General features: G+C 37.7%; 1 protein-coding gene across 5 annotated transcripts in view; it reads right to left on the reverse strand.

The window, feature by feature from the left end:
- Nucleotides 1-26873, reverse strand: part of NRG3 (neuregulin 3) — a 343618-nt gene that overhangs the window by 88984 nt on the left and 227761 nt on the right. For all 5 annotated transcript variants that reach the window (XM_068197290.1, XM_068197291.1, XM_068197289.1 and 2 more), the window contains exon 3: nucleotides 10554-10627. In XM_068197290.1, coding sequence (XP_068053391.1) covers nucleotides 10554-10627 — 74 coding nt within the window. The remainder of the gene's footprint in view (nucleotides 1-10553; nucleotides 10628-26873) is intronic.

The raw sequence follows: 26873 nt of genomic DNA on the forward strand, positions 1-26873 counted from the left end.
CAAGCAGCCCACACAGGAGATATTTCCTCCTGATAAGCATTAGGTATTAACCTCTCCCTGTATCTTCAGAGATAATTGGAGCAAACTCCTTTGGAAACAAAATGAAATGTGGGCATCTGTTCATTGTAAACATTTAAAGAACATTTTGGATACTAAATTAAACTGTGAATTATATTTTTTTTATTCCATTATGGAACAAAAGTAAACATTTTAGATAGAGAAGAAAGGGAAGCCTAAATGAGACAGACCAGTCAGCCTGTGAAAAGCTATTTGTGATTAAGACATTTATCTGGAAGAATGCAAACAGAGGAGTCAAATCTTGGTGTCAGAGAGGGAGTAAAGGCCACGTGCAGCGACAGTGTGGGAAGGAATCACAGAAAAGCACATGGCAAATACTGAGTGGAAGCAAAGACTAGCAAAGAGAGAAGACTCACTAATAGAAATATAATTCAGATGCTGAAGGGAAAAGTCCCTCACAAAAGGAGCAGTACATAAAGTAGATATGTTAGGATAGAAGGTAAAAGATTAAAAATCAAACAATCTGGTATCTTAGCAACATATGTAATGCACTCAATTCTTCTCCTCTTGCTAACTCACCTGAGGTGTTAAAGTGGTTGGGGAAGACAAGGACAAAGAGCAGAATTACTTGCAGAAAGGCAATGAATGGACAATGACAGGGAGGGCTTTGGCTGTTACTTGCTCTGTGTTTCAGTACTGTTTCTCTGTATGACTATGCAGAGCTGGATTGTCAAACCTGTTACTCAGGCTGTGTGCAGAAGTCACAAGAGAAATGAGCTTTCTGTTTCCCAGGCCCCTCATTAACTTGTGACTGTTGATGGCAGCAAACAATTGTACTTTTTCCTCTAGAGCAAACAGGTACTTGCAGTGAGAGCAAAGAGCCAGGACTCCTGAGAGCAGGGTGCTTGCTGAAAAGGCTGGAAGTGAATCTGGTCCTCCAGAGTCTCATCAAGAACTGCCTCTTCGAGTCTGCTCTTTGGTTTGCTTCTGTGACAGCACTGATCTGGTTTGTCTTTAGAAATTCCTGCCATGAGCAAATTATCACTGAATAATATGAATACATATGCTCATGGCTGGCAGTTTTGACTCCCTAATGGTCAATAAAAAGCCCACGAGAAAACAGTGGTCATACATGGCATAAAAGTCATGTGAGGACAATGCCATCTTGAAGGATTCATTAACAAACATTTCCAGTCCCAGTGAGATCAAGATTCTATCATTCCATCTTTCTGATCCAGGAAATAATAGTTACACAAATTACTGGGTTTGCACAGTAAAGTTTTAACCAGAAGTGGCTATTCCCTGTTGCTAAATATAAGTGTTTTATGTTGGGCCTAAGAAATGAGCCTGGAAATGCCTTCAGGAGTCTCAGTGCTGTTTTTATTCTTAGCAAAAGATTATAACTTTGATGTGGTAATCAAACTCATAGTAATACTGACCAATAATCTTTTCAGTAAGATTGCCATTCTCGTAGGCAAGTATGTACATACACACATTGCCCTCACAGAATCTGGTCTTCACAGCAACACAGAGCACTCATTACTTTAATTTTAAATGATACTTATTCCTGGTTTTCTGTCATGAGCAGAGATTGTTCAAATTAGCTGAATCAACACTAACAGCTCTAAGCGAAGTCAAAAGTCTAACAACAATAATTGCCCTAATGAGCATCCTTGTAGTGGAGTAAGGACTTAATGCAAACAGTAAAGATCAGCTAAGAGCACAGAGGTTCTTCTGAGGTATTCATTTTGAAAAGATGATCAGAACACTCAGCAGAAATCCTCTTGGAAGAAATTTTAGCTCTCACATATGAGCCTCTTAATGTTTTCACTCTCAAGAGAGTGTGTGTTGGATTGATCCTGAGCTTTGTGCTTGTGCAGTGCAGAATTCATCTTCCTGCTGTTCACTACTTAGTCATAAAACTGTACTCTGGACAGATCACAATATGAGGAACCTCACAGCACCTTCCCCCACACTACTGCATTTTTTACTAGAATCATTTAATGCAGAACCACTCATAGGAGATGGCAAAACATTCAATTCAAACTTAGATTTAACACAGACACTTTCAAAGATATAGGATTAACTGCCAATAAGAGAAACCCATCTCTTTCCCCCATGTGTCCTTACTAGCTCCTGCAACAGGCAACGACATCTTAAAGAAACCTATACCATGCCATCTCAACCAACCATGAAGAATTCAACATCAGAATTGTGATGTAAAGTGAAATAGTATTGCTAAAGTAAGATCCTCTTGGACAATTGAGTAGCTAATTTACAAAGACAAGAACCAGAAAAAATGAATGCTTTTCAGCTAAGTTACAGTCATGGTTTGTGTAATTCTCCTAAATGTCATTTCATGATGGCTCATCTTTCCTTACACTTTTCTCCCTGAGCGTGAACTGTGGCTACTACAGCACTGAATTTTCCTCTTAGGAGGTCCAAAAATGTGATCTGACAAGTCAGTGACTGACTGCACCTTATTCATCTTCAAGGGAAGTCCTTCTGAAAGACGGAGGGAGATTGACACCAACAGTAACATGTCACTAGTGAGAGTACACAAGTCAGAAAAGTTAGTTACTTAGGGTAACAGGCAAAATGAGGGGCTTCCATGGTGTCACAGAACATACACTTCCAACTATATTTGTACTTGCACAGCCACGAAATGGCCAACAGCAGATTTAGGGAATCATAATGTTTTTGTAAGAGGGATAGGAGGAGTTGCTGTTTCAGAGGCTCATCACTTCAGAAGGCGCTTGTTTCAGGAGAGCTGCACCGCCTCTCACGGAGGCCCCAGGATGTTCCCGACTGGCGGCGGAGAGGGAACAGCGATTCCCAGCCGCGGTCCTTATATAACACTGTAACCTCCTTCACAGCCATCTGCTGGAGCTCTTGTGTAACGAGCCCTAGCCGAGCAGCTCGACCATCAGATGGTAAACTTCCCCAAAATACAAGTGCAAAAATCACTACACAAAGACCTGGAAATTCTTTAAGCAGACACAAAGTCCCACATTTCACAGATGAATGGTAGTTTGGAAAGGCGGCCTTCAAACTCCCCTGCATGGGGTGCCTTTCATTTCCATTTTGATTTATAGCAATTATGTCTTACAGAAAGACATGGTGATGAAAACCTCTTGTTGGCTGGGATTTGCATTGCTAGAGATCCCATTTTCTTTCTTCCTTGGGATTTGTACCGACTCCATATAAAATGAATTGTTCAATTTCATTATTATCCTTCCACATACACGCAATTTTTAAAGAAGAAGGAAACAAGTGGTTTTGAGGTTTGTTTAGAGTTTTTTTCCCTGCTGTCAAAGATACTGCACTTGCCTGATTCCAGCTTCTTTGTAGGAATGCCTACAGAGATGCAGCCTGCACAAGCTGAATTCCAGAAGACCATCTATGGTGTAAAAGCCATGGCAAAACCAGACATAATTGAATACTTCAAATTAAAAGTTTTGAAAATAAAACAATCTTGAGTAACCAGATGCCAATACATTCTTGTCTTCCAGAAGAAGAGAAGAATAAGGAACTAACGCTTCTTTAAAGCTAATATAAGATTTTTGGTCTAATTCAGATTGAATTTTTCTCTTTTTCCAAATAAACTTCCAAATAAACTATGACTTTTTTTTTTCAATGTTATTTCCACTAATTCCTAAATAAAAATCCATATGAATTTAGTAAAGGCTGACATGTAATTTAAAATGAACTATTAAATGGAAATAAACTGTAATCCCCTTACTAATATTTCCAGAAAGAAAGCCAGAAGGTGTGGCGAGTAGTTGTGCAAATCCACTGTTGCTTTTTTTTTTCTAAAAGGACTGGTAATTCAAAGAAAGTAGGGAGAAACCACCTCTGTTATTGCACACAAAAGTCATGAAAGCAATTCAGCTTAATATTTAGCAACAGCACGCACATAAGCACATTTTTTTTTCTGTTTTGACTTGAGAAGAGCAGTACAAATTTAGAAGATGAATGAACTCACAATACTCCCCCCCTCATTAGAAAAATGAGGATTTCCAATATCCTTCTGATTTCAAAAAACTTATTTTGCAGCACTGACAGAGAAAACAATAAATTAAAAAAAGTTACTCAAAAACATCTACACTGCACGTTCTGGACAAGTCACTGTTAGCTTATCCATGGAATCAAATATTATTAGGTGTTTCCTACAAATTTAAATTTTGTGTTTAGGATTGTAAGAAATAACATTATCAAAACTGGTAGTGATTTTCTTTGCCCATGGCATTAGTGGCAAACCTGTGACTTCAATTAATCTCTCTGACTTTAATGTTTCAAGACATTCTGATAATGAACACATTCACACTTCCAGTTATGACCGGTGAACACTTTTACTGAAGTTTTGTTAATGTCACACCTCTGGTTTGGAACATTCCATTCCAGCTCTGCAGAATAAAGCCTAAGTTCTTATTTGAAGGAAAAGAAAACAAAACAAATCAAGACATTTCATGCCTATTCACAGAAAGTAAAATTTTACAGCTTCCAAAGAACTCAGATTTGAAAACCCATCATCTTTTATTGATCATATCCCAAGGTCTTTACATGCCCGTTGATCAAAGAGAAAGGAAAACATGTCCCTCATTGCCTGAGGGATTTCTTTTCTTATTTTACCTTGCTGATGTTTCATATTCCTCAGCCTGTCTCGCATTTGAGGCATCTTTTCTCATGTACAGTTAAACTCATTGAAACTTCTGGAGAGATTGTGTTGCTTTTCTTCTTTGTTACTATTTCAATTAAGTCAATTCCTTCCTTTCAATCCATTAATGCATTAGGACTAATCTAGGGTAATTTGTGATGCATTTCAACTGGAGGAACTCTGGTTACACACCTTTATAAAGAGACTGCAGTTGAGAGAAATATCAGATCTACTTCATGGAGACTAACAGATTTTCTGGGGACTTGTCATTTTTGGGGACTTCCCTTGACTGTAGTCACTACATCTTTAGCTCTTTAAACCTAATTCTACAAGCCAATAAAATACCACCTATTGATTATTTCATTTTTGTAAAAGCTTAACATCCTAGAGCAACATTAATATTTTTTGTGAACACACAGGTAGTGTAGCACTCTGCCATTAGTTTGATAAGACAAAATAAAATGACAGCCACTATAAAAGAAGCTTGGTCAACAACCTCTCTCTTCATATGCTTTTTCTGAACAAAAAGTCTTGAACAGATGAAATAATTAATTCAGAGGGGCTTAAAACCTTTTCTTTTTAAGACTAAGTTAAGCCACAAAATTCAGAAGACTTAGATCTACATTTTAAAAGTTCTTTCTAGGATTAAGTAAGTCCCATGTTAAATCTGTTAAAGAAGGACTTGTCTTCCACGAAACTCAGATATCCACCTCTCGGTAGTCTCCCACTTCTAAGTGCCCCTATTTCCATGCAACCTTTGAAGTCTTTCCAACAGCAAAATCTTATTTTCTCCTATGCCTTCTAGAACTTAAAATAGGACAAAAAAAGCAAATTCAGGAGGAAATTTGAAAAATTCAGATAGGTTAAGTAGAACTGACAAAGAAATTATCCAGGCCCTAGAAAATCAGTCATTCAGTGAGGGGCATAAGTTTAATTTTATGTATTCAAATTATTTGGAAACATATTTTAGAGATATTTCACAATGGTGATGCTCCTTATCCTCTATTTGATAAGAGTCCCTTTGCAAAAAACCTTTGTGGTGTCCAGTGCAGTAGTGCAGACTTCAAAGCTCTACTTAAAGCAGGAGGCTGAACTTCCTGAGTTCTCCAGACTTCTCCTTCAACATAAATTATCCTATGATCTTACATATACAAAACTTGGTAGGGGGAATAAAAAATTTGACGACATTAGTGGGGGTCTTGGGGTTTTTAGTACATATTTGGAAAGAAATTTTTTTATTTGCAACCTAGCTATAGTTTTTTTTCTTATCTACAGTCCCAGTCTTCCAGAAGAGGGAGTTTGATCCTTTGCTACAGTAATCTAAGAATGAGCAACTGCATGCTCCAGATATGACACTTGCAGGTTTCTCTTTGATGAGTTTCAAAGGGAAACATGTGTGCCATGTTGTCACAGGTTAAAGTGTTAGAAAACCACAGGCTATAGCTCACTCAGTAGGAAGACCTATGACATTTGAAAAAGCCATTTTAACAAAGCTCAAGCATAACAACATGGAAACCAAGAGGAAAAAAAAATCAAAATTAAAATGAAGCATTTTAATGAAACACAAAATTGACACCTTTTGGCGCAAGTTTTGTCTGGAAGCTGAAAAGTCTTGAAATCCTCAGAGTAGGGATGCTAAACAAACCCTGTTTCTGGTGGCAGGTTCACACTGATTACGAGTGAAGTATGATCAGATTACAGAAGAAATTACATGATGGGGTTTACTGCAACAGCAGGAGCATGGCCTGGTGACCTATAAGCTTTCCAGCCCACTTTTATTCTTCAAGGAAATAATGCATTTATTCCGCAAAAGGATTGGATAACATTCCCAATATTGGATAGGGCATCCCTCTTTACTCAAGCTTCTCAGTCAAATGGGAAAACTTGAATGTTAATATGATGAATAAAAAAATTAATACTGAACATTGTAAAACTGAAATACACAGTTTGCATAGAAAAGTAGCTTTCAATGCTAAGAACCAAATACTTGTAGGTGAAGAGGAGAAATTTGCTAAAAATGAGGTAAGGTGATAAACTCATTTTCAATGACTCACTCCCCACTTTGGAATATGCCCACAGAACAGTCAAAGCTTTAAAGGTTTTACTTTGCCTCAGTATAAAAGCAGATTAAAAGAAATTTCTGCAGCCTATATACAACTTACCTTTCAGGACTCATTGGGCTAGTCAGGTATATTCCAGAGCATTATAAAGGATAGTACAGGAGTACATTTCTACAATTTATGTCATAAATAAGATCCCAATCCTATAGATACACATAGAACTACAGAAAAATTTCTTGTGCATAATGTTGTATTCAGGTTGTACTTAAAATTCTGAAAATAGAAGTGTTCTACCATTGCTGTTAGCTGTATTAACAGAGGAGGTAGCCCAGATGAAGAAAGCTGAAGTAACATTCTAAATATACTTTCCTTTCAGCATGCGACTGCTATTTCTGTTCCTTTTGTCCCATTATTATTTCCTCTATATAATGGAGAAGATGACAGAGAGAGAGAGAGTTCAGGGACTTCTCCTGCACACTGTTAACATGGCTGACAGATTTCCTCCTCTTGACAGAGACTGTGAGAGCCTGGGTGGCTTTGCCATGTAGCCTGTTCCCCTGCTGGTGACATTATTAGTTTTGTTAGGTTCCCCCATGTCTGAGGCTTCCATGGTTTAGGCAAGTTTCTCTCATATTCCAAGATTACCAAACTTCTCAAACTACTTGTGTTTGGATTGTTTTGGATTCTTTTTTTTAACAACTTTCTCTTATAGTCAGAAAACCTTGTTAAGAGTAGAGATACAAAGGGAAGTGGAAGCTGTTACACCTGTGATGCGTAAAGGTCCAGTCATAGGAGCCTGTGCCTGAAGTGTTTTGACACTGGTCTTTGTGTATTTTTTTTTTCCTTAGGACTTTAATCCTATCTTTGAGCTGAAGGAAGGAAGCAGGTGTCAGATCTGACTGGAAGAAGCCATGGATGCCAATTCAGGAACTCTGAAACACCATCAGGTAGTTTCAAGAGTGTTTCCTGAAAACAGAAGCTTAAAGGCCTTCATGGGTTAGTTGAATTAAACTACATGTACATGATCTAGCATGCATTAGTCCAAATAAATTATAACATAATTTGTATTAATATCTGTGATACAAAGTCAAGCCCTGCCTAACATACATTTAGAATGAGGTAAGAAGCTGGTGTTAAAAGTATTGCAGGGCCATAACACACAATTTTTCACTATGCAAATAATATGCAGATAATAGCTACACTGAACAAGCTTGGTTTGTTTTAGCAGGCTACTTAAAAAACAACAACCAAAAAAAATCAAGATGCTTTGGCCCATGTACATAAGTAACACCTTTATAACAAACTCATTGCTATTTATCAAGTGACTGGTGCAGATTCACTTCCCAGTCATGACAAGGGTATATTCTGAAAATACAACCTGTGGTATCACAGGTAAGGTAAGACAAAAAACATTTCAGTACTTCATGCATGCAAACTTCAAATAAGCTAAATGTTAACAGATGTGTCATCAACAGCACATCCACCACCAGGAACACCCTAAGCAATCCCATGAAACTCAGCTGTGCTGGACTTGTTCATAAAGCTTGATTGGCATCAGCCAGTGCTGGCTACGTGCAGCCCAGACAAAAGAGCCCTCATCACATTTTCCAGCTTTCAGAATTTTTGTGTTGCATTTAAAAAATTGCTTCTTTCTGAAGCCACCTCCAAATTCACCCTTCAGCCATTCTCTTTCTAATCCAAACACATTCCAACACAAACCTAAGTTTTGGCAGTGCAAACCCAGAGTCTTTGATGATAATACTGTGCTTGACTACTGTGTCAAATACTTTTTACACTCCTCAGGTTATGCAAATAACAAACATTTCTGCCACTGAGTGCTACTTATCAGTGTGGTATTAATTTTTTTTCTCTCACCAGAAGTAAGATGATTACTTAACTGATTTAACTCCTGAACAAATTGTTGTCACTGTCCAGCTGCAGCAGAAAGTTCAATTATCTTCGTTCCAGGCTGAACATCATTAGAACAAGTGCATGTGCACACACATACACTGGGATATACTATATTATGCCAGCACACAGAAATGGACATGAACTGGACCTGTCTTTTCCTCTTTTGAAAACACACAAGGCTCAAATATAAAATAAATTTCAAAACTGACTAGAAACATACCTAATTCATGTTAACCTTCTTCATTCATACCAAAAGAGAGGCTCCTTTTGGGCCACAGGTGTGTCCAGTGGACTCATGACAATGTCAAACCAAAGCCCCCCTTCCTTACATACTCTAAATAATATAATTTTGAAACAAAAATCTAAAAAAATATATATTTTTTGTTTTCAGAAGGTATAAAAAGGATGTTTCAGCAGCACTTAGCCTCACTATCATGTGGCTGAAAAATGCTCTGGAAACAATCCAGCCAGAACCTAACTGGAGTAAGCATAAATAAAGTAAATAAAGAGAGTAAGTAAATAAAGAGAAACAAGTCTGTGCAACCAACAAAAAGAAAGAAACAAAAATACTGTCTGCACCAGATAAACACTAAGGGGCTTTTATTCTTGTTAGATGCAGCTTAATCTGGGAGCCTTTTTGGGGCTTTGTGCTGAATCTGCACGGATTTAACCTCTTCTCTTGAGAGAGTAAAGCCAGAATCCCCTATAAAAGCCAGGTCAGACAGGTACCACCCTGTCCTGTTGTTAATCAACTGTCCTTTCCCACACTTTTAGGATACTATAAGAAAAACTACCTTTTTCTTTGAGATATACACAGCTTCTACACTGACACATGCACATAAAACTTGGCTGAGGTAAAATCTGCCTGTTCACTTAAACCACTTAAATCTGCACTTTATCATTAAAGGTCAAGCTAAGGAGAAAATAAACCAAACACAAAGCAACCTGCAATGGGAGCTCCACAACACAGAGAACTACAAAGCAACAGGTGCCTTTGGAAACAGATTTTCATATGGAAAAGCACAAGGAAATAAATTTAAAAGCACAAAGACTAGAAAAACAAACATTGTTCTTAAAAAAACCCAAAAAAACCCAAAAAAATAACCCTAAAATCTAATTTTAAAGAGTACCCAAAACAAGATGATTTAATATGCTTATGCTACATTTTTCAGGTATATGAACAAAACCAAGAGACTGGATATGACCCTTTGTTGTATGTCACTTCATTTAAAAACATAAGTTAAACATAATTAAATGGATTCACCTTAAAAAAAATCATCTTGGATAATATTTTTGGCATAGTTTTATTAGTCAGGAGAATTTAGAAAGGGAAACAGTGGAGTAAGAGAAGATTTATGCAGAAGTTATTCTGACATGTACTGGCCAGTGTAATAGAAAGTTACTTTGTCTCCACAGTACTACCTGAAACTACATCTTTATTATTTATTATTTATGCAAATAGGCAACAAATCACTTGTCAAAATGAAAAATAATCAACCTTCATGTAAACTGATAGAAACTATTTCCAAGGAGATTATAATCTCTTCAGTGCCACACAATGTGCCTTTATTTCCTTTTGAAGGAACCACTTTGCACTCTGTACTGGATTTCCTTTTATATTAGGCATTTTTATGTGTTTTTGAGTCGAAAGTAGAGAAACACAAATGCTTTGGCTCTAAGCAGGGACAGTATTATTCCAAACCACGTGCCCTGCTGGAGCAGCACATGTTTCACAAGAACAGAGACTGGATGACGTGGTTTTATCCGACAGCAAGAGCGTCGCTGTTCGTAACACACAGCTGCAGTGGCCCCAGCAGGGACTGTCTGACTACAGGCAAAGGGTCATCTCACATGGCAAGAGCAGCCTCCAGCATGGATTGGAAATAGAAGAAAAACATTTGACGTACTTGGATCTGACAAGATTGAGTCGGTTTTCGGCAAAAATTGGTCACAGCGGACTCCTTGGTAGCCCTCTTTGCACCTGAGGAAAAGGGGATAAATGACAAACATACGCATGCGGTAGTAAAAGGTTAATCTTCAGGTACCAAATCAACCCTGCCAACACTGCAAGGGACTCACAGAACTACAGTGTGCAAGTTATTTTGACTCTAGTGGGTGCATGGTTATTACTGGAACACAATGGAAGCAGGTAAAATAATACATATTTCAAAAAATTTCCCCTCAAACCTTTGATTATTTTAGAAACGATGAGAATAAACATCATTCTATCATAACCATTCTTTTAAATATCAATTCAGTGAAACAACCAAAGAAAAAACCCATATAAATATGCATATTTGCAAGTAAAATAAACTCTTTAGGTAACATAGCACTTTATAAAACTCCCATACTGCACAAACCACAAGACAGATAACTTATCTTTGGCTGTCTGAAAAAGCAGGGAACAGTTAGCTAGCCATTAATTTTAATACCAGTTTATACTGTGCTTAAAAGATAAAATGATAGACATCATCAGGCATTGTTTGCAAGCAGGAAGTTTGCAAGCAAGATGCCTGTGAGATTAGATTTTAAAGCACATAAACCAGAATACCCTCCCGCCTCAACAAATAAGAACTGGCTTTGACTGAGATTGTAATACTATTATTTATCTTGAAGCCTTACTTTGAAGAAATTCCATTTGCTGCTTTTGAACTGTTCTCAGAAGTCTCATTTCAGCTAAGTGTATCAGAATCAGATCTTTAATTATTTATTCATCAAGCAGTTTTTCAGAGGAAAGTGATGGACACTTTAATTATAAATGATAGCACCAGGGATTCCTTATCTCCCAAAGCTCTTGCACATCACATAAGCAATATGCTCAAATCAGCATCACCACCTTTCATTAGGGTTGACAACTGCAGCTTGAATGATGTGATAATGTCAGGAGAAGAAGTTATCTGTTCCTTCACAATGTTTGTACTCAGGCTTCCTCTAAATGTTGCCTTTTAATGCGCTTTTGGTTTTATAAATTAATAGTTCGATGAGAAGTGCATCTCACCAGCATTGACTTAGGGATTAGTAAGAACATTTGTGAGAAAATATGTAAATTATGTTCCTATTAGACACAAAAATGTAGCAAAAATCTGCAGTAAGAAGAAGATTTAAAACCCCCATACATATAATATTTCAAGACCTCTTTTTTGGCCTTTCTCCCTGATGATATGAGGTACTGCTTTGGAGATCAACTTCCTCCCAGTACTTGCCTATCTATAAAATAACTGACTTGAAAAAACTGTTCAGGTTTGGTTTCATTCAGATCCCATGACAGCAGTCATAAGTTATCAGTCAAGGAAAAAATGTTTCATTAATTAAAACAGTCCACTAGTCAGAAAAATTGAAGAAGTTCACATATACTCAGATACTGCTACATGCATCTTTTGCCTCTGATTATGAAACATCAGAAGCTGCCTCACGTCAAAAAGAAAGTCGTCTTCATAGTCTTGAGAGGAGCTGGAAGACCTCATACCAAACTAGGTACAACCTGCACTGGTGGGGAACCTTGCCTTTCTATGAGCATTTTCTATTAACTTTTTGACACACATTTGCACCTGACTTGGTTATAAATACCAAATTACAGACTTAAGACCCTCTATCCTAAACTGTTGATCCTAAAAGCATATGAGGAGAGTGTCACAGAGTGGTATCTCCTGGAAGAGCTGTGCCAAGTACTCATCAGTGGGCGTGGACGTTTTCACTTACCTGTACCTCTGAGGAACAAGCCTTGGTGGATGATACACCAAAGAATAATCTTTTAATGTAACACCATAACCTTACACTCAGATAATACCTACTATGGTGAGACTGCACCTTGAATCCTGTGCCCAGTTCTGTGGCCCTCGATTCAAGAGGTGCTGGAGTGAGTCCAGACAAGGGCAACGGAGCTGCTGAAGGGAGTGGAGCACAAAGGAGGAGTGGCTGAGGGAATTGTGGTGGCTTAGCCAGAGAAAAAGAGGCTCAGGAGGGACCTTACTGTTCTCTATAGGCCCCTGAAAGGAGGGTGCAGTGAGGTGGGGGGCTGGTCTCTTCTCCCAGGTAAGAAGTGACAGGATGAGAGGGAATAGCATCAAACTGCACCAGGGAAGGGTTAGATTGGGTATTAGGAAAAATTCTTTACTGAAACTGTGGTCAGGCTTTGGAATAGGCTGCTGTGGGAAGTGGTGGAGTCAGCATCCCTGGAAGTACTTAAAGCTGTGTAGCTGTGGTGCTGAGGGACACGGTTTAGACATGGGTTTGGGTTAACAGTTGGACTTACTGATCCTAGAGGGCTTTTTCAGCTTCAGTTATTCTACAACTTGATGGCCAAACATAGTTTGGTTTTTTTAAACTGCATTAAGGTTTTCAGCAAAGACAAAAATTAAGTTTTCTAGTTCCCTTAACAAATAGTTTTTTTAAATCTGTGAAAGCCAATATTAGCAATAATTGCTCTGTCATTATGACACCGAAGTTCAAACTTTTGCATGTTAAGTCATTAGGCCTTGCAGAATATATATTTGACAGTTATAATGCTACAATATGATAAAATCTGATCATGTTGTGGCATCCCATAATCTTAGCTAAAGCATCTGCCATGTGTCCTAAATAGGCAGATGTGGTATGCACACATAATTCTCATTGGTATCACACCTCCACAGAGGAAAGCACAACAACCCACTGCAGAAAACCCTATGAAAGCAGCACTGTGGTGACACATACAGAAGTCCAAATGAGGTCACTCATTATCACCATATGCAGTGTGAATGATCAAATACATATTTATGGATGCATTAAAAAAGCCATGAGTTACCAGAGAACCCTTGAGAAATGCTTAGGTGCTGCTCATGGTTTCAGAAATGATCACTTGATTCTGAGATAAACAAATGTTCACTAGAGATACCATTAAAAAATAAATAAATAAAAGAAAAAAATAGAACAGAAAAATAACCTGGATAAGATATTGCTTGTAGGGAAGCAACAGCTCTGATGTGCATGTGGGACCCCGGCAGTCAAGGCTGGAAAGCACAGCCTAAGATCCATTCCAGCACCAGGAACAGCTCCTCTGTGGAAGCGCTGCACTGCACCAGCAGGCCTGGGCTCAAGCGCACACCATGGCAAAGGGGTCTAAATATGGTGTTAATTGCAGCCTCTTTGCAAAGTAAATATGAAAAAGGAATTCTCTATTTTGCCTTCAGATTTTCACCCAAATGAGTGTGTCTGTCTAGGCTCTAGACCAAAAATATCAACAGGATTGTATTGTATGAATGGAATTAGTTAAATCCTTCTGATTAAATGGCATGAAAAGACAAGCAGAGGTAAAGCTAATCTGCATTGCTAAAATGCTTGCAAACAGCATACCCCTAACTAATAAGTGCTAAATTCAACTAAGATTATTTTATCATGTCTTCTCATCTTTTTTTGGCAATGTACTTTCCCAGATGATTTTTTAAGGTCACCAGTAACAAACAGCATTGTGCATTGCACGTTGTGAAGTCAGCCACAATGACTTCTATGTGAAAACATACACGCAGAAACACATCTCTCATTCCTAGTGAGAAGGCTTTTTTCCTTTTTTACTTAAACACATTTGCACCTAAGTACTAAAAAGTACAGTACAAGACTTTATTCATTCTTTCACTCTTTTTGCTAATGTTAAATAATACTAATGCATGTGTGTTCTAGTCAAAGAGATCACAGACACTTTCTGTGGACATTTTCCAGAACTGTTTCTTGTACTACCTTATGGAGCCAAGGGAGATTTCAAATAGATGACTGTGTCACACATAAGACTAACACAGCACACCAATTTCCTAGGTTTCAGTTTGGATGCATTTGAAAAAGTAAAGTGAAGGGGGCAAATTGTGCAATAAAAATAAGATCTAGAATAAAATAGATTTAAGACAGCAGAAAGGGAAGAAAGAGAACCTACTTAGAAGACTTAGGGTAGGACATAAATCTTAAGGCCAAGAAGCCAATACTATCACAGTTTACATTTTCCCCAAACACTTACATATAGAGCTCCACATCCCTATTAAGCCTAAATATTTACTTGTCAAGAGATAGCAAGGTAGAGAATGCAGGAGAGAGAGTGGCACCAGCAAACTGGCAACACTATGAACCCCTATCCCTTTCCTCCTTCTCTGTGATATCCGCCCATCTGAAATGGAAACAATTCTCCCTCTTCACCAAGTGTGGTGATCACATTGCCTCTGGCCATGTGAAGAAGTATGCAAAAAATAGTTTTTCTGAAACAAAGAATTTGGCAAACATGAAATATGTGAGTAAATTTCAAATGAAAATTTTGAAAATGGCATATGACATCTCAAGGACAGACTATACCAGAAGTGAAAGCTGTAGGACTACACACCAGGAAAACAAGCATGTCCTAGGCCAAAGGTGATTTGTGACTTAAAAAAAAAAAAATAAAAAAAAGTCATAATAGCTCAGTGCCCAAAAGATTAATTTATATGAACCTATAATCTGATTCCAGCCTCATAAACAGGAGTAATCCAATTTGAAAGATGGAATTAATAGTACCTATGAAAAATGAAATTTAATTTTTGCAGTGAATCCAAATCCACACACATTTCCATCCCCTTGTAAAACTGCAAATTGGCAGTCTCAAAGATGATATTAATTAGAATGATCCATCTCAGTGGATCAGTTGCAAATTATTTTCTCCTGACATAATTATATCCCCTGTACTAAGATTCAGATGCCAATAAGAGAATATACTGCAGCTCTTACTTATTCTCTCTCTAAGAGAGAAATCCAAGATTATGATAAAAAATATTCTAATGGTCTATAAATTTTGATCAAGTATTTATTTTCACACAGAGAATGCAATACTCTTTGTCCTGGGTCAGAGAGTCTGTTACACAATAAATCTATGATAGAAAGCCATGACATTATATAGGCCATTGGGCTGTCCCACAGTCTAGGCTGAAACATGCTGTAAATAATGAAAAATAATTCCTTTGCTCTGCAGGTAAGCTAAATATAGATCTCTGTGCCTGCAATGAGAATGACCTTAACTGGAATACATAGAAATTTATATCTATTATGTGGATTGTTATTGGGTGAAGATTTTATTCAAAAGGGAAGAAAAATTAATCTTAACGGTGAGGGTCAGACAGGATATCTTGTCATTTAACACATGCAGGCAGTCTAAGTAGAAAAGATGCTTCCTTGGTTCCTCAGATCAGGCCACCAAATCACAAGCGAGAACGCAGTGCTCAAAGCCAGAGAGAAAATGAACCCTTCATAAAAATCAGTGGTTTGCAGTCTCCTGGTCCCACCTGAGATGCGAGATTCACATTCAGTTTTTGGTGTGAGAATGAAGCACTAGAGACTCAAAGCCAGGTTTTCTATATTGCAGAAAGGTCCTGATCATTTGGGGGTTATCTATTCTGAGAAGAAGCTCCTTTCTTCAAGTTCTACTCCTATGGTCTATGCTGTGCACAACATAAAACCTACTAACTAAAATTAAACTAAATTCAATATAAACACATAAAAAGACACTAAATTAAAGTAAAATAATGCATGGCATTAAAAAGAACAAACTGGGAATCCAATAAGGAACTGGCTAAAGTAACATACTGCTTCTTGACCATACTCATGAATCCCTTCAGATAGGAAGGCCTGAACAATAATCCAGGACACTCACCCTCCTCCAATTTTCCTTTTTTTTTCCTTTCAAAAAAAGTAAATTTTAGATAATCCCCACAACAAAGAGGCTACTTAGTGTATAATAAAAGTTTCATACCAGGGTTTTAACTCACTTGATTTTGTTAAGACCTTGAAATCTATTATGTGACTGAATAAGATATGTATCTGCCTCTTCTTTTTCTTTCCTTAAAGAAATTGTACAACTCTTACAGAATGGACAGCATCAACTTTAAAAGGAAGATCAAAAAACCCACTTGTCTGTCAGTTTTCTTTAAAAATGTTGTAACTATTAAAAATAAGTAGAGCAATTAACCAGAAAGTTAATTATCTTGAAAAGGTAGACAAAGAAAAGTAAAGAAAGGAGTTTTTTTACATTATTTTCTGTGGAACCAGGCCAGCTGAAACACTCTAACATCATAAAGAAATTATAGTCAGAAAAAAAACCCCATATTTATAGTTGGTACAATTCACTGTATTCTTCAGCATGTAAATTGTCAGTGCAGCTCTCTGAAACAAGGACGGACTGTTGTGCTCTTGGAGAAGATGGCATAAAGAGTAGAGGTCACAGCTACAAAACCCTGAGACAGTGCCCAGATTTAGATAATAAAACTATCAGCTAATTTGTTGACTCCAGTGTTGCAGGATCCTTTAGCCTTGGACAAACTAAATGGGGACACTTTAGTAAATCCTCTGTAGGAACCACTGAACTAAATGAGGCTTTTAACATTTGAAAAGGAGTTATGTGGATTTGACTTAAATGCCTCACCCATAATTATGCTGGAACTACTGAATTATCATTCCTCTCCTCATATAGATGGCTTGCCTTCTTTGTCTTTCCTAAAAGGTAGGTCATAAAAACAATTAAAATTAACAAGATATGTTAGTAAAGCCATTCAAGCCATCCAGACCTATGAGAGCACCTGAACTAATGATAATTTCCCTTCCCTCAACAACAGACCAATTTTCTTTAATTTGAAGGTGTTTCCTTAAAAGAAAAAAAGAAAGTTTCATATTCTTGATCAATACACATAGCCTAAGCAGAATTGTTACAATGGTTCCAGACTACCAAATTCACTTACAACTCTGGTTATGTTCTGTATCCAAAAATATATAAATATATGATTGATAGTTACTCGGTATCAAATTCATTTGTGGCATTTCCACACCTGGATAAACAGTTCACACAAATACATGATCTTTGTGCTTTTCAAGGGATAAGAATTACCTTTGCCATCTGCCTTAATCTCCTTAACAACAAACTTTCATCTGTAAAACACAAAAACCTTAGAAACTGTCTGTGAGTATCACTTAATAAAACAAATGTTAACCAACTAACACAGCAATCATTTCTTTGCTGTTCTGAGTTCAACCAACCAGAAAAACTGAAAAGCTTTGATTAGGTTTTTCCACAAGATAACTCTGTGATCAATGATTTACTACGGATGATAAATGAATAGAGTCTTTTTTATGCATGGCATTCATCAGCCATGAGAAAGATTTTGAATAAATGGAAAGTGATTTCATACCATATTCAAAGCCTCACACAGCACAGATGAAAGCCACATTCAATACTTGAAAAAACAAGTGAAAACGAGACCCTTGCTTTATATTATGGCTGCCCAAGATTGCCATCTTTATAAATAAAAACCCTCCAAAACTCTTCTTGAAAACATCTGACAGGGACTAGACTTAGAAAAAATGAAATCTAAGAAATCAATAAAAAAGGACTAAAATATGTAAGATTTATATTTTATATCATGGTGTTTGGTGCCCTTCAAGAGGCCATTTGTTAAAGATGACAATTATAACAACAAATGAGGTAATTGTAAGGAGAGGTGCAAACTCACTTCTAAGTGGCTTAACAGGTTTGCTGGATGTGTCATTTCCCACTTTCCTCCCCACAAATATTACAAGCCCAACATTAAACTCTTTGGCTTCCAGCTACTTAATAAAAGCAACAGAGCCCTGGACTTTTTTCAAAAACCGTCAAATACATTTTTCACTTTATTACATTGAATATTTCCCAATTCAAACGTACGACCAAAAAGTACTCAGAGAAATTATTTTTTGTTTGTTTCAAGCCCAAGCTAGAAGTACAAAGGATCCTTTGCTTATCATGGCAAAAGCACGCAAGACTTCCAACCTGTCCCTGCTGAATAAAGACCATTTTTCAAATTGCAGCAAAACTTTCTATTTAATTTTTTGGACAAAATTTAAAATACACATAGGAATTCAGCTTGTCTAGTAATACTGTCTACAGTGAATACTGCTTGTCACATCCTTCTCTCCTAAAAAGCTCAAGGTCACATCAAGCCAGTGCTTACCTATAGAGACAGAGTGCCTCTGCCAGGAACTCAAAACCCCTCAGTAATTCAGTGAGCCATTTGCTTTGTACCTGTTTTTATACCTGGTTTGAAAAAAATAATTGGAGCCACTCAGAGGGGTCAGTTAAAATATCCTTAACTACTACCAGATGGTCTACACAGGCAATGCCCTCTGACTTTAGGGCAAGAGATAAACATGCCTCTGCTACTGCATTTTCTGTGGTCTGCACACATCACATTTTAGAGATAAGAACAATTTAAAATGCTGTGTAATTGCCTACCAAAGTTCAAATGCAGGAATATTTTGCAGAATAACCCTTCCTTAGCATATTAAATATCATTTAGAACCCAGAGGAAGACTAGTTTTAAAATTCAAATAGGCCACTCTCTGGAGATCTATAAAATTGCTGACTGAAAAACTAAAAATCTTTAACATTGCCCTATTATACAGAAAGTTTTAGTCTTGTGTAGAATATTCTTTTTTCTGAAGAGAAAACTATGCATTGTAATGACATTATGGCATAAGTATCACTATATAGATTTAGCCTTCTGAATGAGTTTCTTGTATGACTTAAAAGAACACACAACACAAAAAAAATTCTAGTGAGCCAAGTGTTTTGGTCCATGAGTTATTAGTGCAACTTGATAAAGCTTCACCAGCCAAAATATTTGTAATTTAGTAGGGTTTGGATGAACATGTTTCAGACTACAGGGTGTATATTAGCTGCAAGAAACACCCCTTGACTACAGATAGTACCTGACCCATCAGTGACATTATTATTTATTTGTACAAAATGGAAACTTTCCCAATGGAAAACTAGGAATGTGGTTATTTTCTATCTAAGATTAAATTATGCACAGAAAAGAACAGCATTCACAAAAGGACCTACTACATTTGAATGAACAATTTTCATCTCTTCTCAATACTTTTTGTAAAAGTAGGCAGTTGCATGAGAAGCCACCCATGCTCTGCCACCACCTGCCAAGCCCAACAAAAAGGAAAACTTTGAGGACTGGGATATTCTGAAATAACAGTACTCCAATAGGTAGCACAGATCTGACGTGCTTGCTGCCAGAACATACTGGTCATACATACAAGACTTGCTTCATTCCATTTTCAAAATAATGGCAGCAGAAAGCAACAATCAGGAAAGTCATTGTGTCCCTTTAAGATGATTTTGTGGATTAGAATTAGTCTCTGACAAGACATCCCTATGAAATTTGATGAATACATTTGCTTCTCTTGAATTCCTAATCATAAATCAACTGAACTGAACTCAGCTATGTGTTCCTGATAATTCTCTTCTGAATTCAGGTGAAAGAAAGGCAGCAGAGTTCACACTGCCTGTAGACAGTGCTACAAAATCACATACACACAAAAGGAGCAGAACAGGTCATTCTGATTGTATTCATTCTTATTTCAAAGGAACTAATTTCTAAAACCTAAAACCTTTAGAAGGAAAAGAGCAGAGGTTGCCTGCTCAGCAGCTCAGCTCCAGGAGCTACTCCACTCTCCTCCTGTGTGACCTTCAGCCTGTTACTGAACAGCATCATCCCTTCCAGTGCTGCTGGAATAGCTGTGTCATAAGATCAGCACAGTCTTCCCTGTGGCTGGAATTTTTTGAGGTAAAATTATCAAGAGATATGCAATTATGGTGGCAATGTAAATGCTAAAGCCATTTGGGTAATAAAATAAATATACCTTTGTCATTTTCTGCAGAAAGGAGAAACTGTGTATTGTCAAGCTCACTTATACATTATATTTTTCTTCAGAGAAAAAATACTGAGAATTTTTATAAAGTGAAGCAATGTTAATGAAACGTGCATGAAACATTTATTACAAGGAAAATTAGGACATTCTAATTTTCTTTTTTAGATTGAGCTTCTAAAACATTAATATACTGAGTAACAACAAAGCAAATCTTGGCATTTCTATCCACTGTCATGCAGGATATGAGCCCCTTTCTAGAAACAGGACATAAAGGCTCCTGGTGTTTTGGAGCACAGAATAAAAACATGCTGGCTTTGGCCAGAGTAAGAGTTCATCTTCTTCATAGTAGCTGCTCCAGAGCTACATTTTGGATTTGTGCCGGAAGCGGGGTTGATAATACAGGGATGTTTTCCTTACTGCTGAGCAGTGTTTGCACAGTGCAACAAGGCCTGTTCTGCTTCTGGCACTGCCCCACCACTGAGGAGGCTGGGGGTGCACAAGGAGTTGGGACAGGACACAGCCAGGACAGCTGACCCCAAATGACCAAAGGGACCACACCACATGGTGTCATGCTCAGCAATCTAAAAAAGCTGGGAGAAGAAGAAGGAAGAGGGTGACATTTGGAGTGATGACATCTGTCTTCCCCAGCCATCTCCAGCTGGGGGTGGCTGAACACCTGCCTGAGGATGGGAAGTGGTGAATTCATTCCTTGTTTTACTTTGCTCATATGCAGGAATTTTCCTTTCTCTATTAAACTGGCTTTTCTTCCACCCACAGGTTTTCTCCCTCTTCCCCTTTCACTTCCGATCCCATCACTGGGGGAGAAGGAGCAGCTGTAAGGTTCAACAGTCTGGGATTAAACCATGGCAAACAAGCAGGGAGGAAAGCCTTATGTCAATGACCTCTGAGGCTGGATGCTGGGCACCAGCCAAACCACAGATATGCCAAGGCTAGGACGGGTACATCTTCCAGACATGCTCAGCTTCACCATTAACTTCAAGAGTTTTACTCTTTTTCCCTCCTTTGTTAGGGCCTTAATGCTAGTAGTGCCACAGAGATTCAGAGGAAACATTCTGCAAGTTGTTGTGGAGAAAATCTACAGAGAAACAGGGGTTGCTGAAAGAAACCTGTTCTTTGCTTCTCCCCTGTAATTTTCCACCTGGGCAGACAAGGAAGAAAGTACTCAGCAAACCAGAAGAACTTTCAGGGCTGCTCTGGAACAGAGCATTGCAACAACAGAGCTGCAAACAGCAGAGGCAGGGGCTCCTGCAGGTACAATTGCCAGCTGAGTGCCCAAAAAGCACTTTGAAACCAACCGCTCTGCATTTGACCCAGTCTTCAACTTGTCAGAAACAGCACTAGTGTCTTTATGACTTACAGATTTCACTGTCAGAAAATTCACTGACTACACACTTCAGTCTCATCCCTCTACCTCTCTTGATACCTTGTTCAGTTCTTGAAACATCTCAGAAGCTCAAGGTTTTGTTGTTTCAGTATAATGCTTTAGTAGCTTATTCAAATACTGTTTATATCATGGCACAGAGGCAAACAGCTCAACAGAGACTACTACTCACAAATTTCCCGTGCTTTTTGGTAAATTTTGGCAGCCCAAGGTGTGTTCCATGATGCAGCAGTTATTTTATTAGGGTTAACTGAGTTAGCTAATCTAAGGTTACCTTGGACATTTCTTCATTCCCTTAGTTACAGACTATTCCAAATAAAATATTGCCACCCTTGATATTTTCACACTGTTGCTATTTACTGGCATTTCTCTCCTCATAACTGCACAGCTAAATAACTGCATTTATATAGAAATTGATTGTTCAGAAGTCAGACTAGCCCTGCAGTGAAACAGTTTATCTCACTTTTGTGCATGAAACTGATATATGAAAATATTTATACTGTGACTGGAGTAATTACTCTATAAACTCATTATATGTTTACCTATGCCTCTAATGAGGCTTTTTTTCCCCAGTTGTACGTAGTAAGTTCCTTTAAACGTCAGTACATAGATCAGAAAATAAAAAATGACCAGTCTTGCTTTTTCCAATAATACCAAATAACCTTTTCCTTCTTGGTTGTCTTTACTGTCTTTCACATTTATTAGAAATGAGACACTCATTGATTTTATTTATTTTTACCAACTCAGTGTGTTTTTAAACAGAAGAGAACAGTTCTGAAAAATATCCTGATCATGTTTTGCTTATTGCTGAAATATGCTGGCTCTTCCTTTTAGAATTTGTTGCCCCTTTACTCCCCTCCACTACTTAAATGATCTACATGGCAAATTCAATTTGGATTTCATCCTGCTAAGATGATTTATAGCATATTTTTCATACAAAACAACACTTTTTGAAAAATGGAAAAAGCATAAAACCTGATTTAGAGCTATGCTATTCCATTTTACAGAGAAAAAGTAAGATTCTGTAACAAAATGATGCCTTATTACATCCACTTGAAGAGCTGAAACCCATAGATCTCCAGCCCAAATATGTTTCTAGCAAGTGCTTAGTGGGAAGAAAACTTCTCAAAATATCTAATATTTTAATGAAACAGTTAAAATAACCAGCATAAAGTGAGGGAATCCATATACTTGTAGTTTAAAATACTCTTAATTTACTTCATACAAGTCTGAGTTCAAGATTCATAAAGAAAGAAACATCAACTCCACTTCAACTTGGTATTGCTTTCAATTTATTTTGTGCTAAACAATCTGTAAGCATTCACATGGAACTTACAGTGAAATGGTTTAATTTGATTTGATATAAATTTTTTTAAATGGAACTTGATGCTATACAGATTAATACAGCCATGCTACCAACTTGAAGTTAACATAATGACTAAGCATCTCAAGTCTTAAAAATAATATTAAGGAAGATACACACTGCTGTCCTTTTCTTTTATACACTTATTGAACTTTTTAAAGATTGCACATTGATTTAAATCCATGGGTTTTTAAATCAATGTCCATATTAACTTGTTTCTAGTATTCCTCTGAAGTAAAAAAAACCACCCAAAAAATGAATGAAAACAGATATTTCTGGGGCAAAAGTCCAGTCAAACCTGAGCTAGAAATTAGCATTTTAAAGTCTCAGGTTAACATGATCTAATGTAAAGTATAAAATTAATTACTTGGGTTTGCTCTTTTTGACATGCCTGGTTTTATCATTTAACTCAGCCTAATTACAGGCTAAATGTTAAAAAAGGAAACAACAAAACAAAACAAAACAAAAAAAAACAACCAAAAACAAAACCCAAGAAATTTAAACTTTGCATCTGAATTAGGAAATTGAAAAATTTCCACTGATTTTAGAATATATTTCTTGCATTACAAACCATATGGCTACTACACAAAAATAATAGAAATAAATACATCTGCATTACTTTTAGCAGTCAGACAGGTAAAAATATTTTTTATTCCTAACAATGCTTTTCAAGAGTCTCATCTTTTGATGGTAATCATAAACCCAAGAAAATTGTTCATCTTCATCATCTACAAAAATATCTTCTTGGCTTCATAAAAAATGGTTTTCCCAGATATTAAATATAAAATTATGACTTATTTAAACCAACTCAATCTGCAAAGATTTACAATTTAATATAAAGGCTTCTATCTCTAGAGAAAATTAAATCCATCAATCCTAAGTTTTTTTTCCATTGAAACTTCAAAATCTACTCGAGTCAGAAAAAAACATTTCAAGTAATTAGAAGAGTTTTGCATATCTATCACTGCTAACAGCCCGAGTCCCAGAGTGCTGTGGAAGGGAATCAGTGAAGTAAATAAATAACATGGGTGTGTCAGGGAAGAACTGCTTTCCTCAGCACCTTCCTGGAGCTCGCTTTTGGACAGCCCCAGGCCCTTCTCTCTCCTCCTGTCCCTCCACTTTCTGTAGTTTGCTTTCATCAATTCTTACAGTGTGGGAAAGAGAATCCCTGGCAGCAGGTTTGGAACTCTTCCCCCACCCTGTACGTGCACACTGGATTAGTTCTGCTCCACCTCAGGAGCAGCACAAACTCTGAGTGTCAGCATCCCCTACACGGCTCAGATCCATCCAGAAGTGCAACTCCCAAGGGCACGCTCTTGGAAGAGCAGCACGTATGGAATCTCATCAACAGCATCAATCTGGCACAGGAGCAGCTCTGTGGTGACTAAAGCCCTAGTGTGTCTGGGATGACTGAGCTCGAAGACAAGGCTCAAGAGGGATTTTATTGATGTGCAGAAATGCCAGGGAGGGAGAGGAGACACCACAGAACACAGAAATAAACTCTTCTCACTGTTATCTAGTGAAAAGACAATGAAATCACACTGAAGTACAGAAGACTCCATTTAAACACCTCTGGTTTACTGTGAGGGTTGCAAAATATTGTAACAGGTTGCCCAGACTATCCATCTTTTGAAATATTTAAAACTCAGGTGGAAAGTCCTGAACAGCCTGAAGTAACTGATCTGCTTGAGAGGGGGCTGGACCAGATGATCTGTCGAGGTGTCTTCCTACCTTAACAACTTTCTGATCAATGAAAAGATCATTTCTCTGACAATTACAATAGTTCCCACTGCAAAAACAAACAAACCAAAAACCAACCCCCACACCAACCCCTTCTCACCCAATCCAGAACAAAATCTCCACAAATGAAATCAATTCTAGAGAAGCAACCTTTACTGAAGCCCAGTATATTTCCTCAATCTCACTATAATTGTTAACAATCATTCAGCATCACGAGCCACAAATGGGAAGAAAAAAGACTTCCAAATCTGAAAATAACATCCTCTGCTTTGTAAGTAAAGTGCCCACATGAATCATGGAAATCAGTCACAGAAGTTCCTTTAAAGCAATCTGGGATATATTTCTCTCTCTCTCTCTCTCTCTAATATATATATATATAAATATAAATATAAATATAAATATAAATATATATATGTGTGTGTGTGTGTGTTTTCTCCCCTCCATGCCCCAGAGCTTGAGGAGGTCTGGTTTCATCACCATTGCTTTCAAAGTAACTCGCCTCACTTAGCGCTATAATAAAACAAATAAATGACATAAATGAAATACCATGTATGAGGTGATTATATTAGTTCCATTTCCCCCCATTTTTTATAAAAACATTTGAGGACTTTTGACCTTTTTATCCTATTTTGATTGATACAGTACATTGCACCCTGAGGAGATAAAAAATAGGAAGTATGAGCTAAAGCAGAGACAGTGGCAAAGCAAAAGATTGCATAGAGCTTGGAGAAAGCAATTTACAGCTAAGCAGATGGCTGTAAAAAAACAAGCCATTTTTCTCTAGTCTAGCTGATGTGATCTGTACTAATTCACTACTGGAAAGCAACTACCAAACCCATCAACACAATAAAAGCATTTGTGAAACATTGCACCTATTTTTTTCAACCACCTCTATCAGAGGCTTACTGAATTCTTCCTCAAGACACTTATTTCCACAATCACCCATAGCCTTTCTGCATGTTCCTGCTATCTCTGTATATGGAGCTGAGGATTTCAGAAAAAGGAGGGCCTTTGATGATTCATAAAAGGAAAGCATCACTAGTAAGCTTACAATGAAAGTGCAGCAAAACTACTTCTGAATTTCACTGTGTATAACTGAGCTTATCCAAGCCTTAGGCATTCCTTGGGAAGAAGGATCATGCACACAGGACAAAGGTTTCTCAGAGCAAGTGGAAATGAAAATAAGAATTAGTCTTGGGTCTGCTCTTTTAATGTAGAGCCTTAGCTTTCCTCACCTCCACCTTAGTGTCCAGCCAGTATCCAACCATTATCTCAGTGAAATTCATTGCATGGCCTTTCTACTGGCCCTGTAATCCCAGGAGGAAAGGATGCTCTCTGCTGTTTCCATTCCTTAGAGAGGGTCTGTGGATACCTGTGGATAGTGACACCTATCCACATGACACCTGGGTTTAGCTGGGCTCACACACCCCCCAGCTCATCCCCCCACAGCAGGACTAGAAGGCAGCTGGGATAAACTGCTCTTTTCTACAAAATTGAAGCATGCCTAGCAATTGAATGTTCACGGAATGCAAGGTTCACATGCTTTAAACCCACAGTCTGTTTTTTCATACCCACCTCTCTACCACACTTGGAAAACTTTTAAAACTCAAGCTGACTTCCAGCCACTGCAACTGAGACTACCAAACAGCTCAGCACAACCTTGCTTATCTTCAGGAGGAAGAACAGCAGTGCTCTCAAAAGGCTTTTTGCACTCTAATCCCCTTATCAATTTAGCACTTACTCTTTCCTCTCCAACCCACCACAAATGTTTACATAACCCCTAGATGTCCCAAAGTTTGCCTAATTCAATTTTAGAAGGACAATATTACCCCTTAAGCATTCTGCTCTACTTCCAGATGCAGCCACAAGAGCTGCTGTCTGGTGGTGGGATTTCAGTTAATTAAATCAGTGTTTCATGATTTCTGGCCATCTGCTGAGGCGATAAAATTTCCTTGCTGCAGCAGTGAGGAAATGCACCCAGCTGAGCTGTACTCACCAGTGCAATGCCTCCTGAGTGAAACCAGCTCTTCCCTCTCGGCTTTCTTG

The sequence above is a fragment of the Anomalospiza imberbis genome, chromosome 8 (assembly GCF_031753505.1).
Source record: "Anomalospiza imberbis isolate Cuckoo-Finch-1a 21T00152 chromosome 8, ASM3175350v1, whole genome shotgun sequence".
NCBI classification, from domain to species: domain Eukaryota; kingdom Metazoa; phylum Chordata; class Aves; order Passeriformes; family Viduidae; genus Anomalospiza; species Anomalospiza imberbis.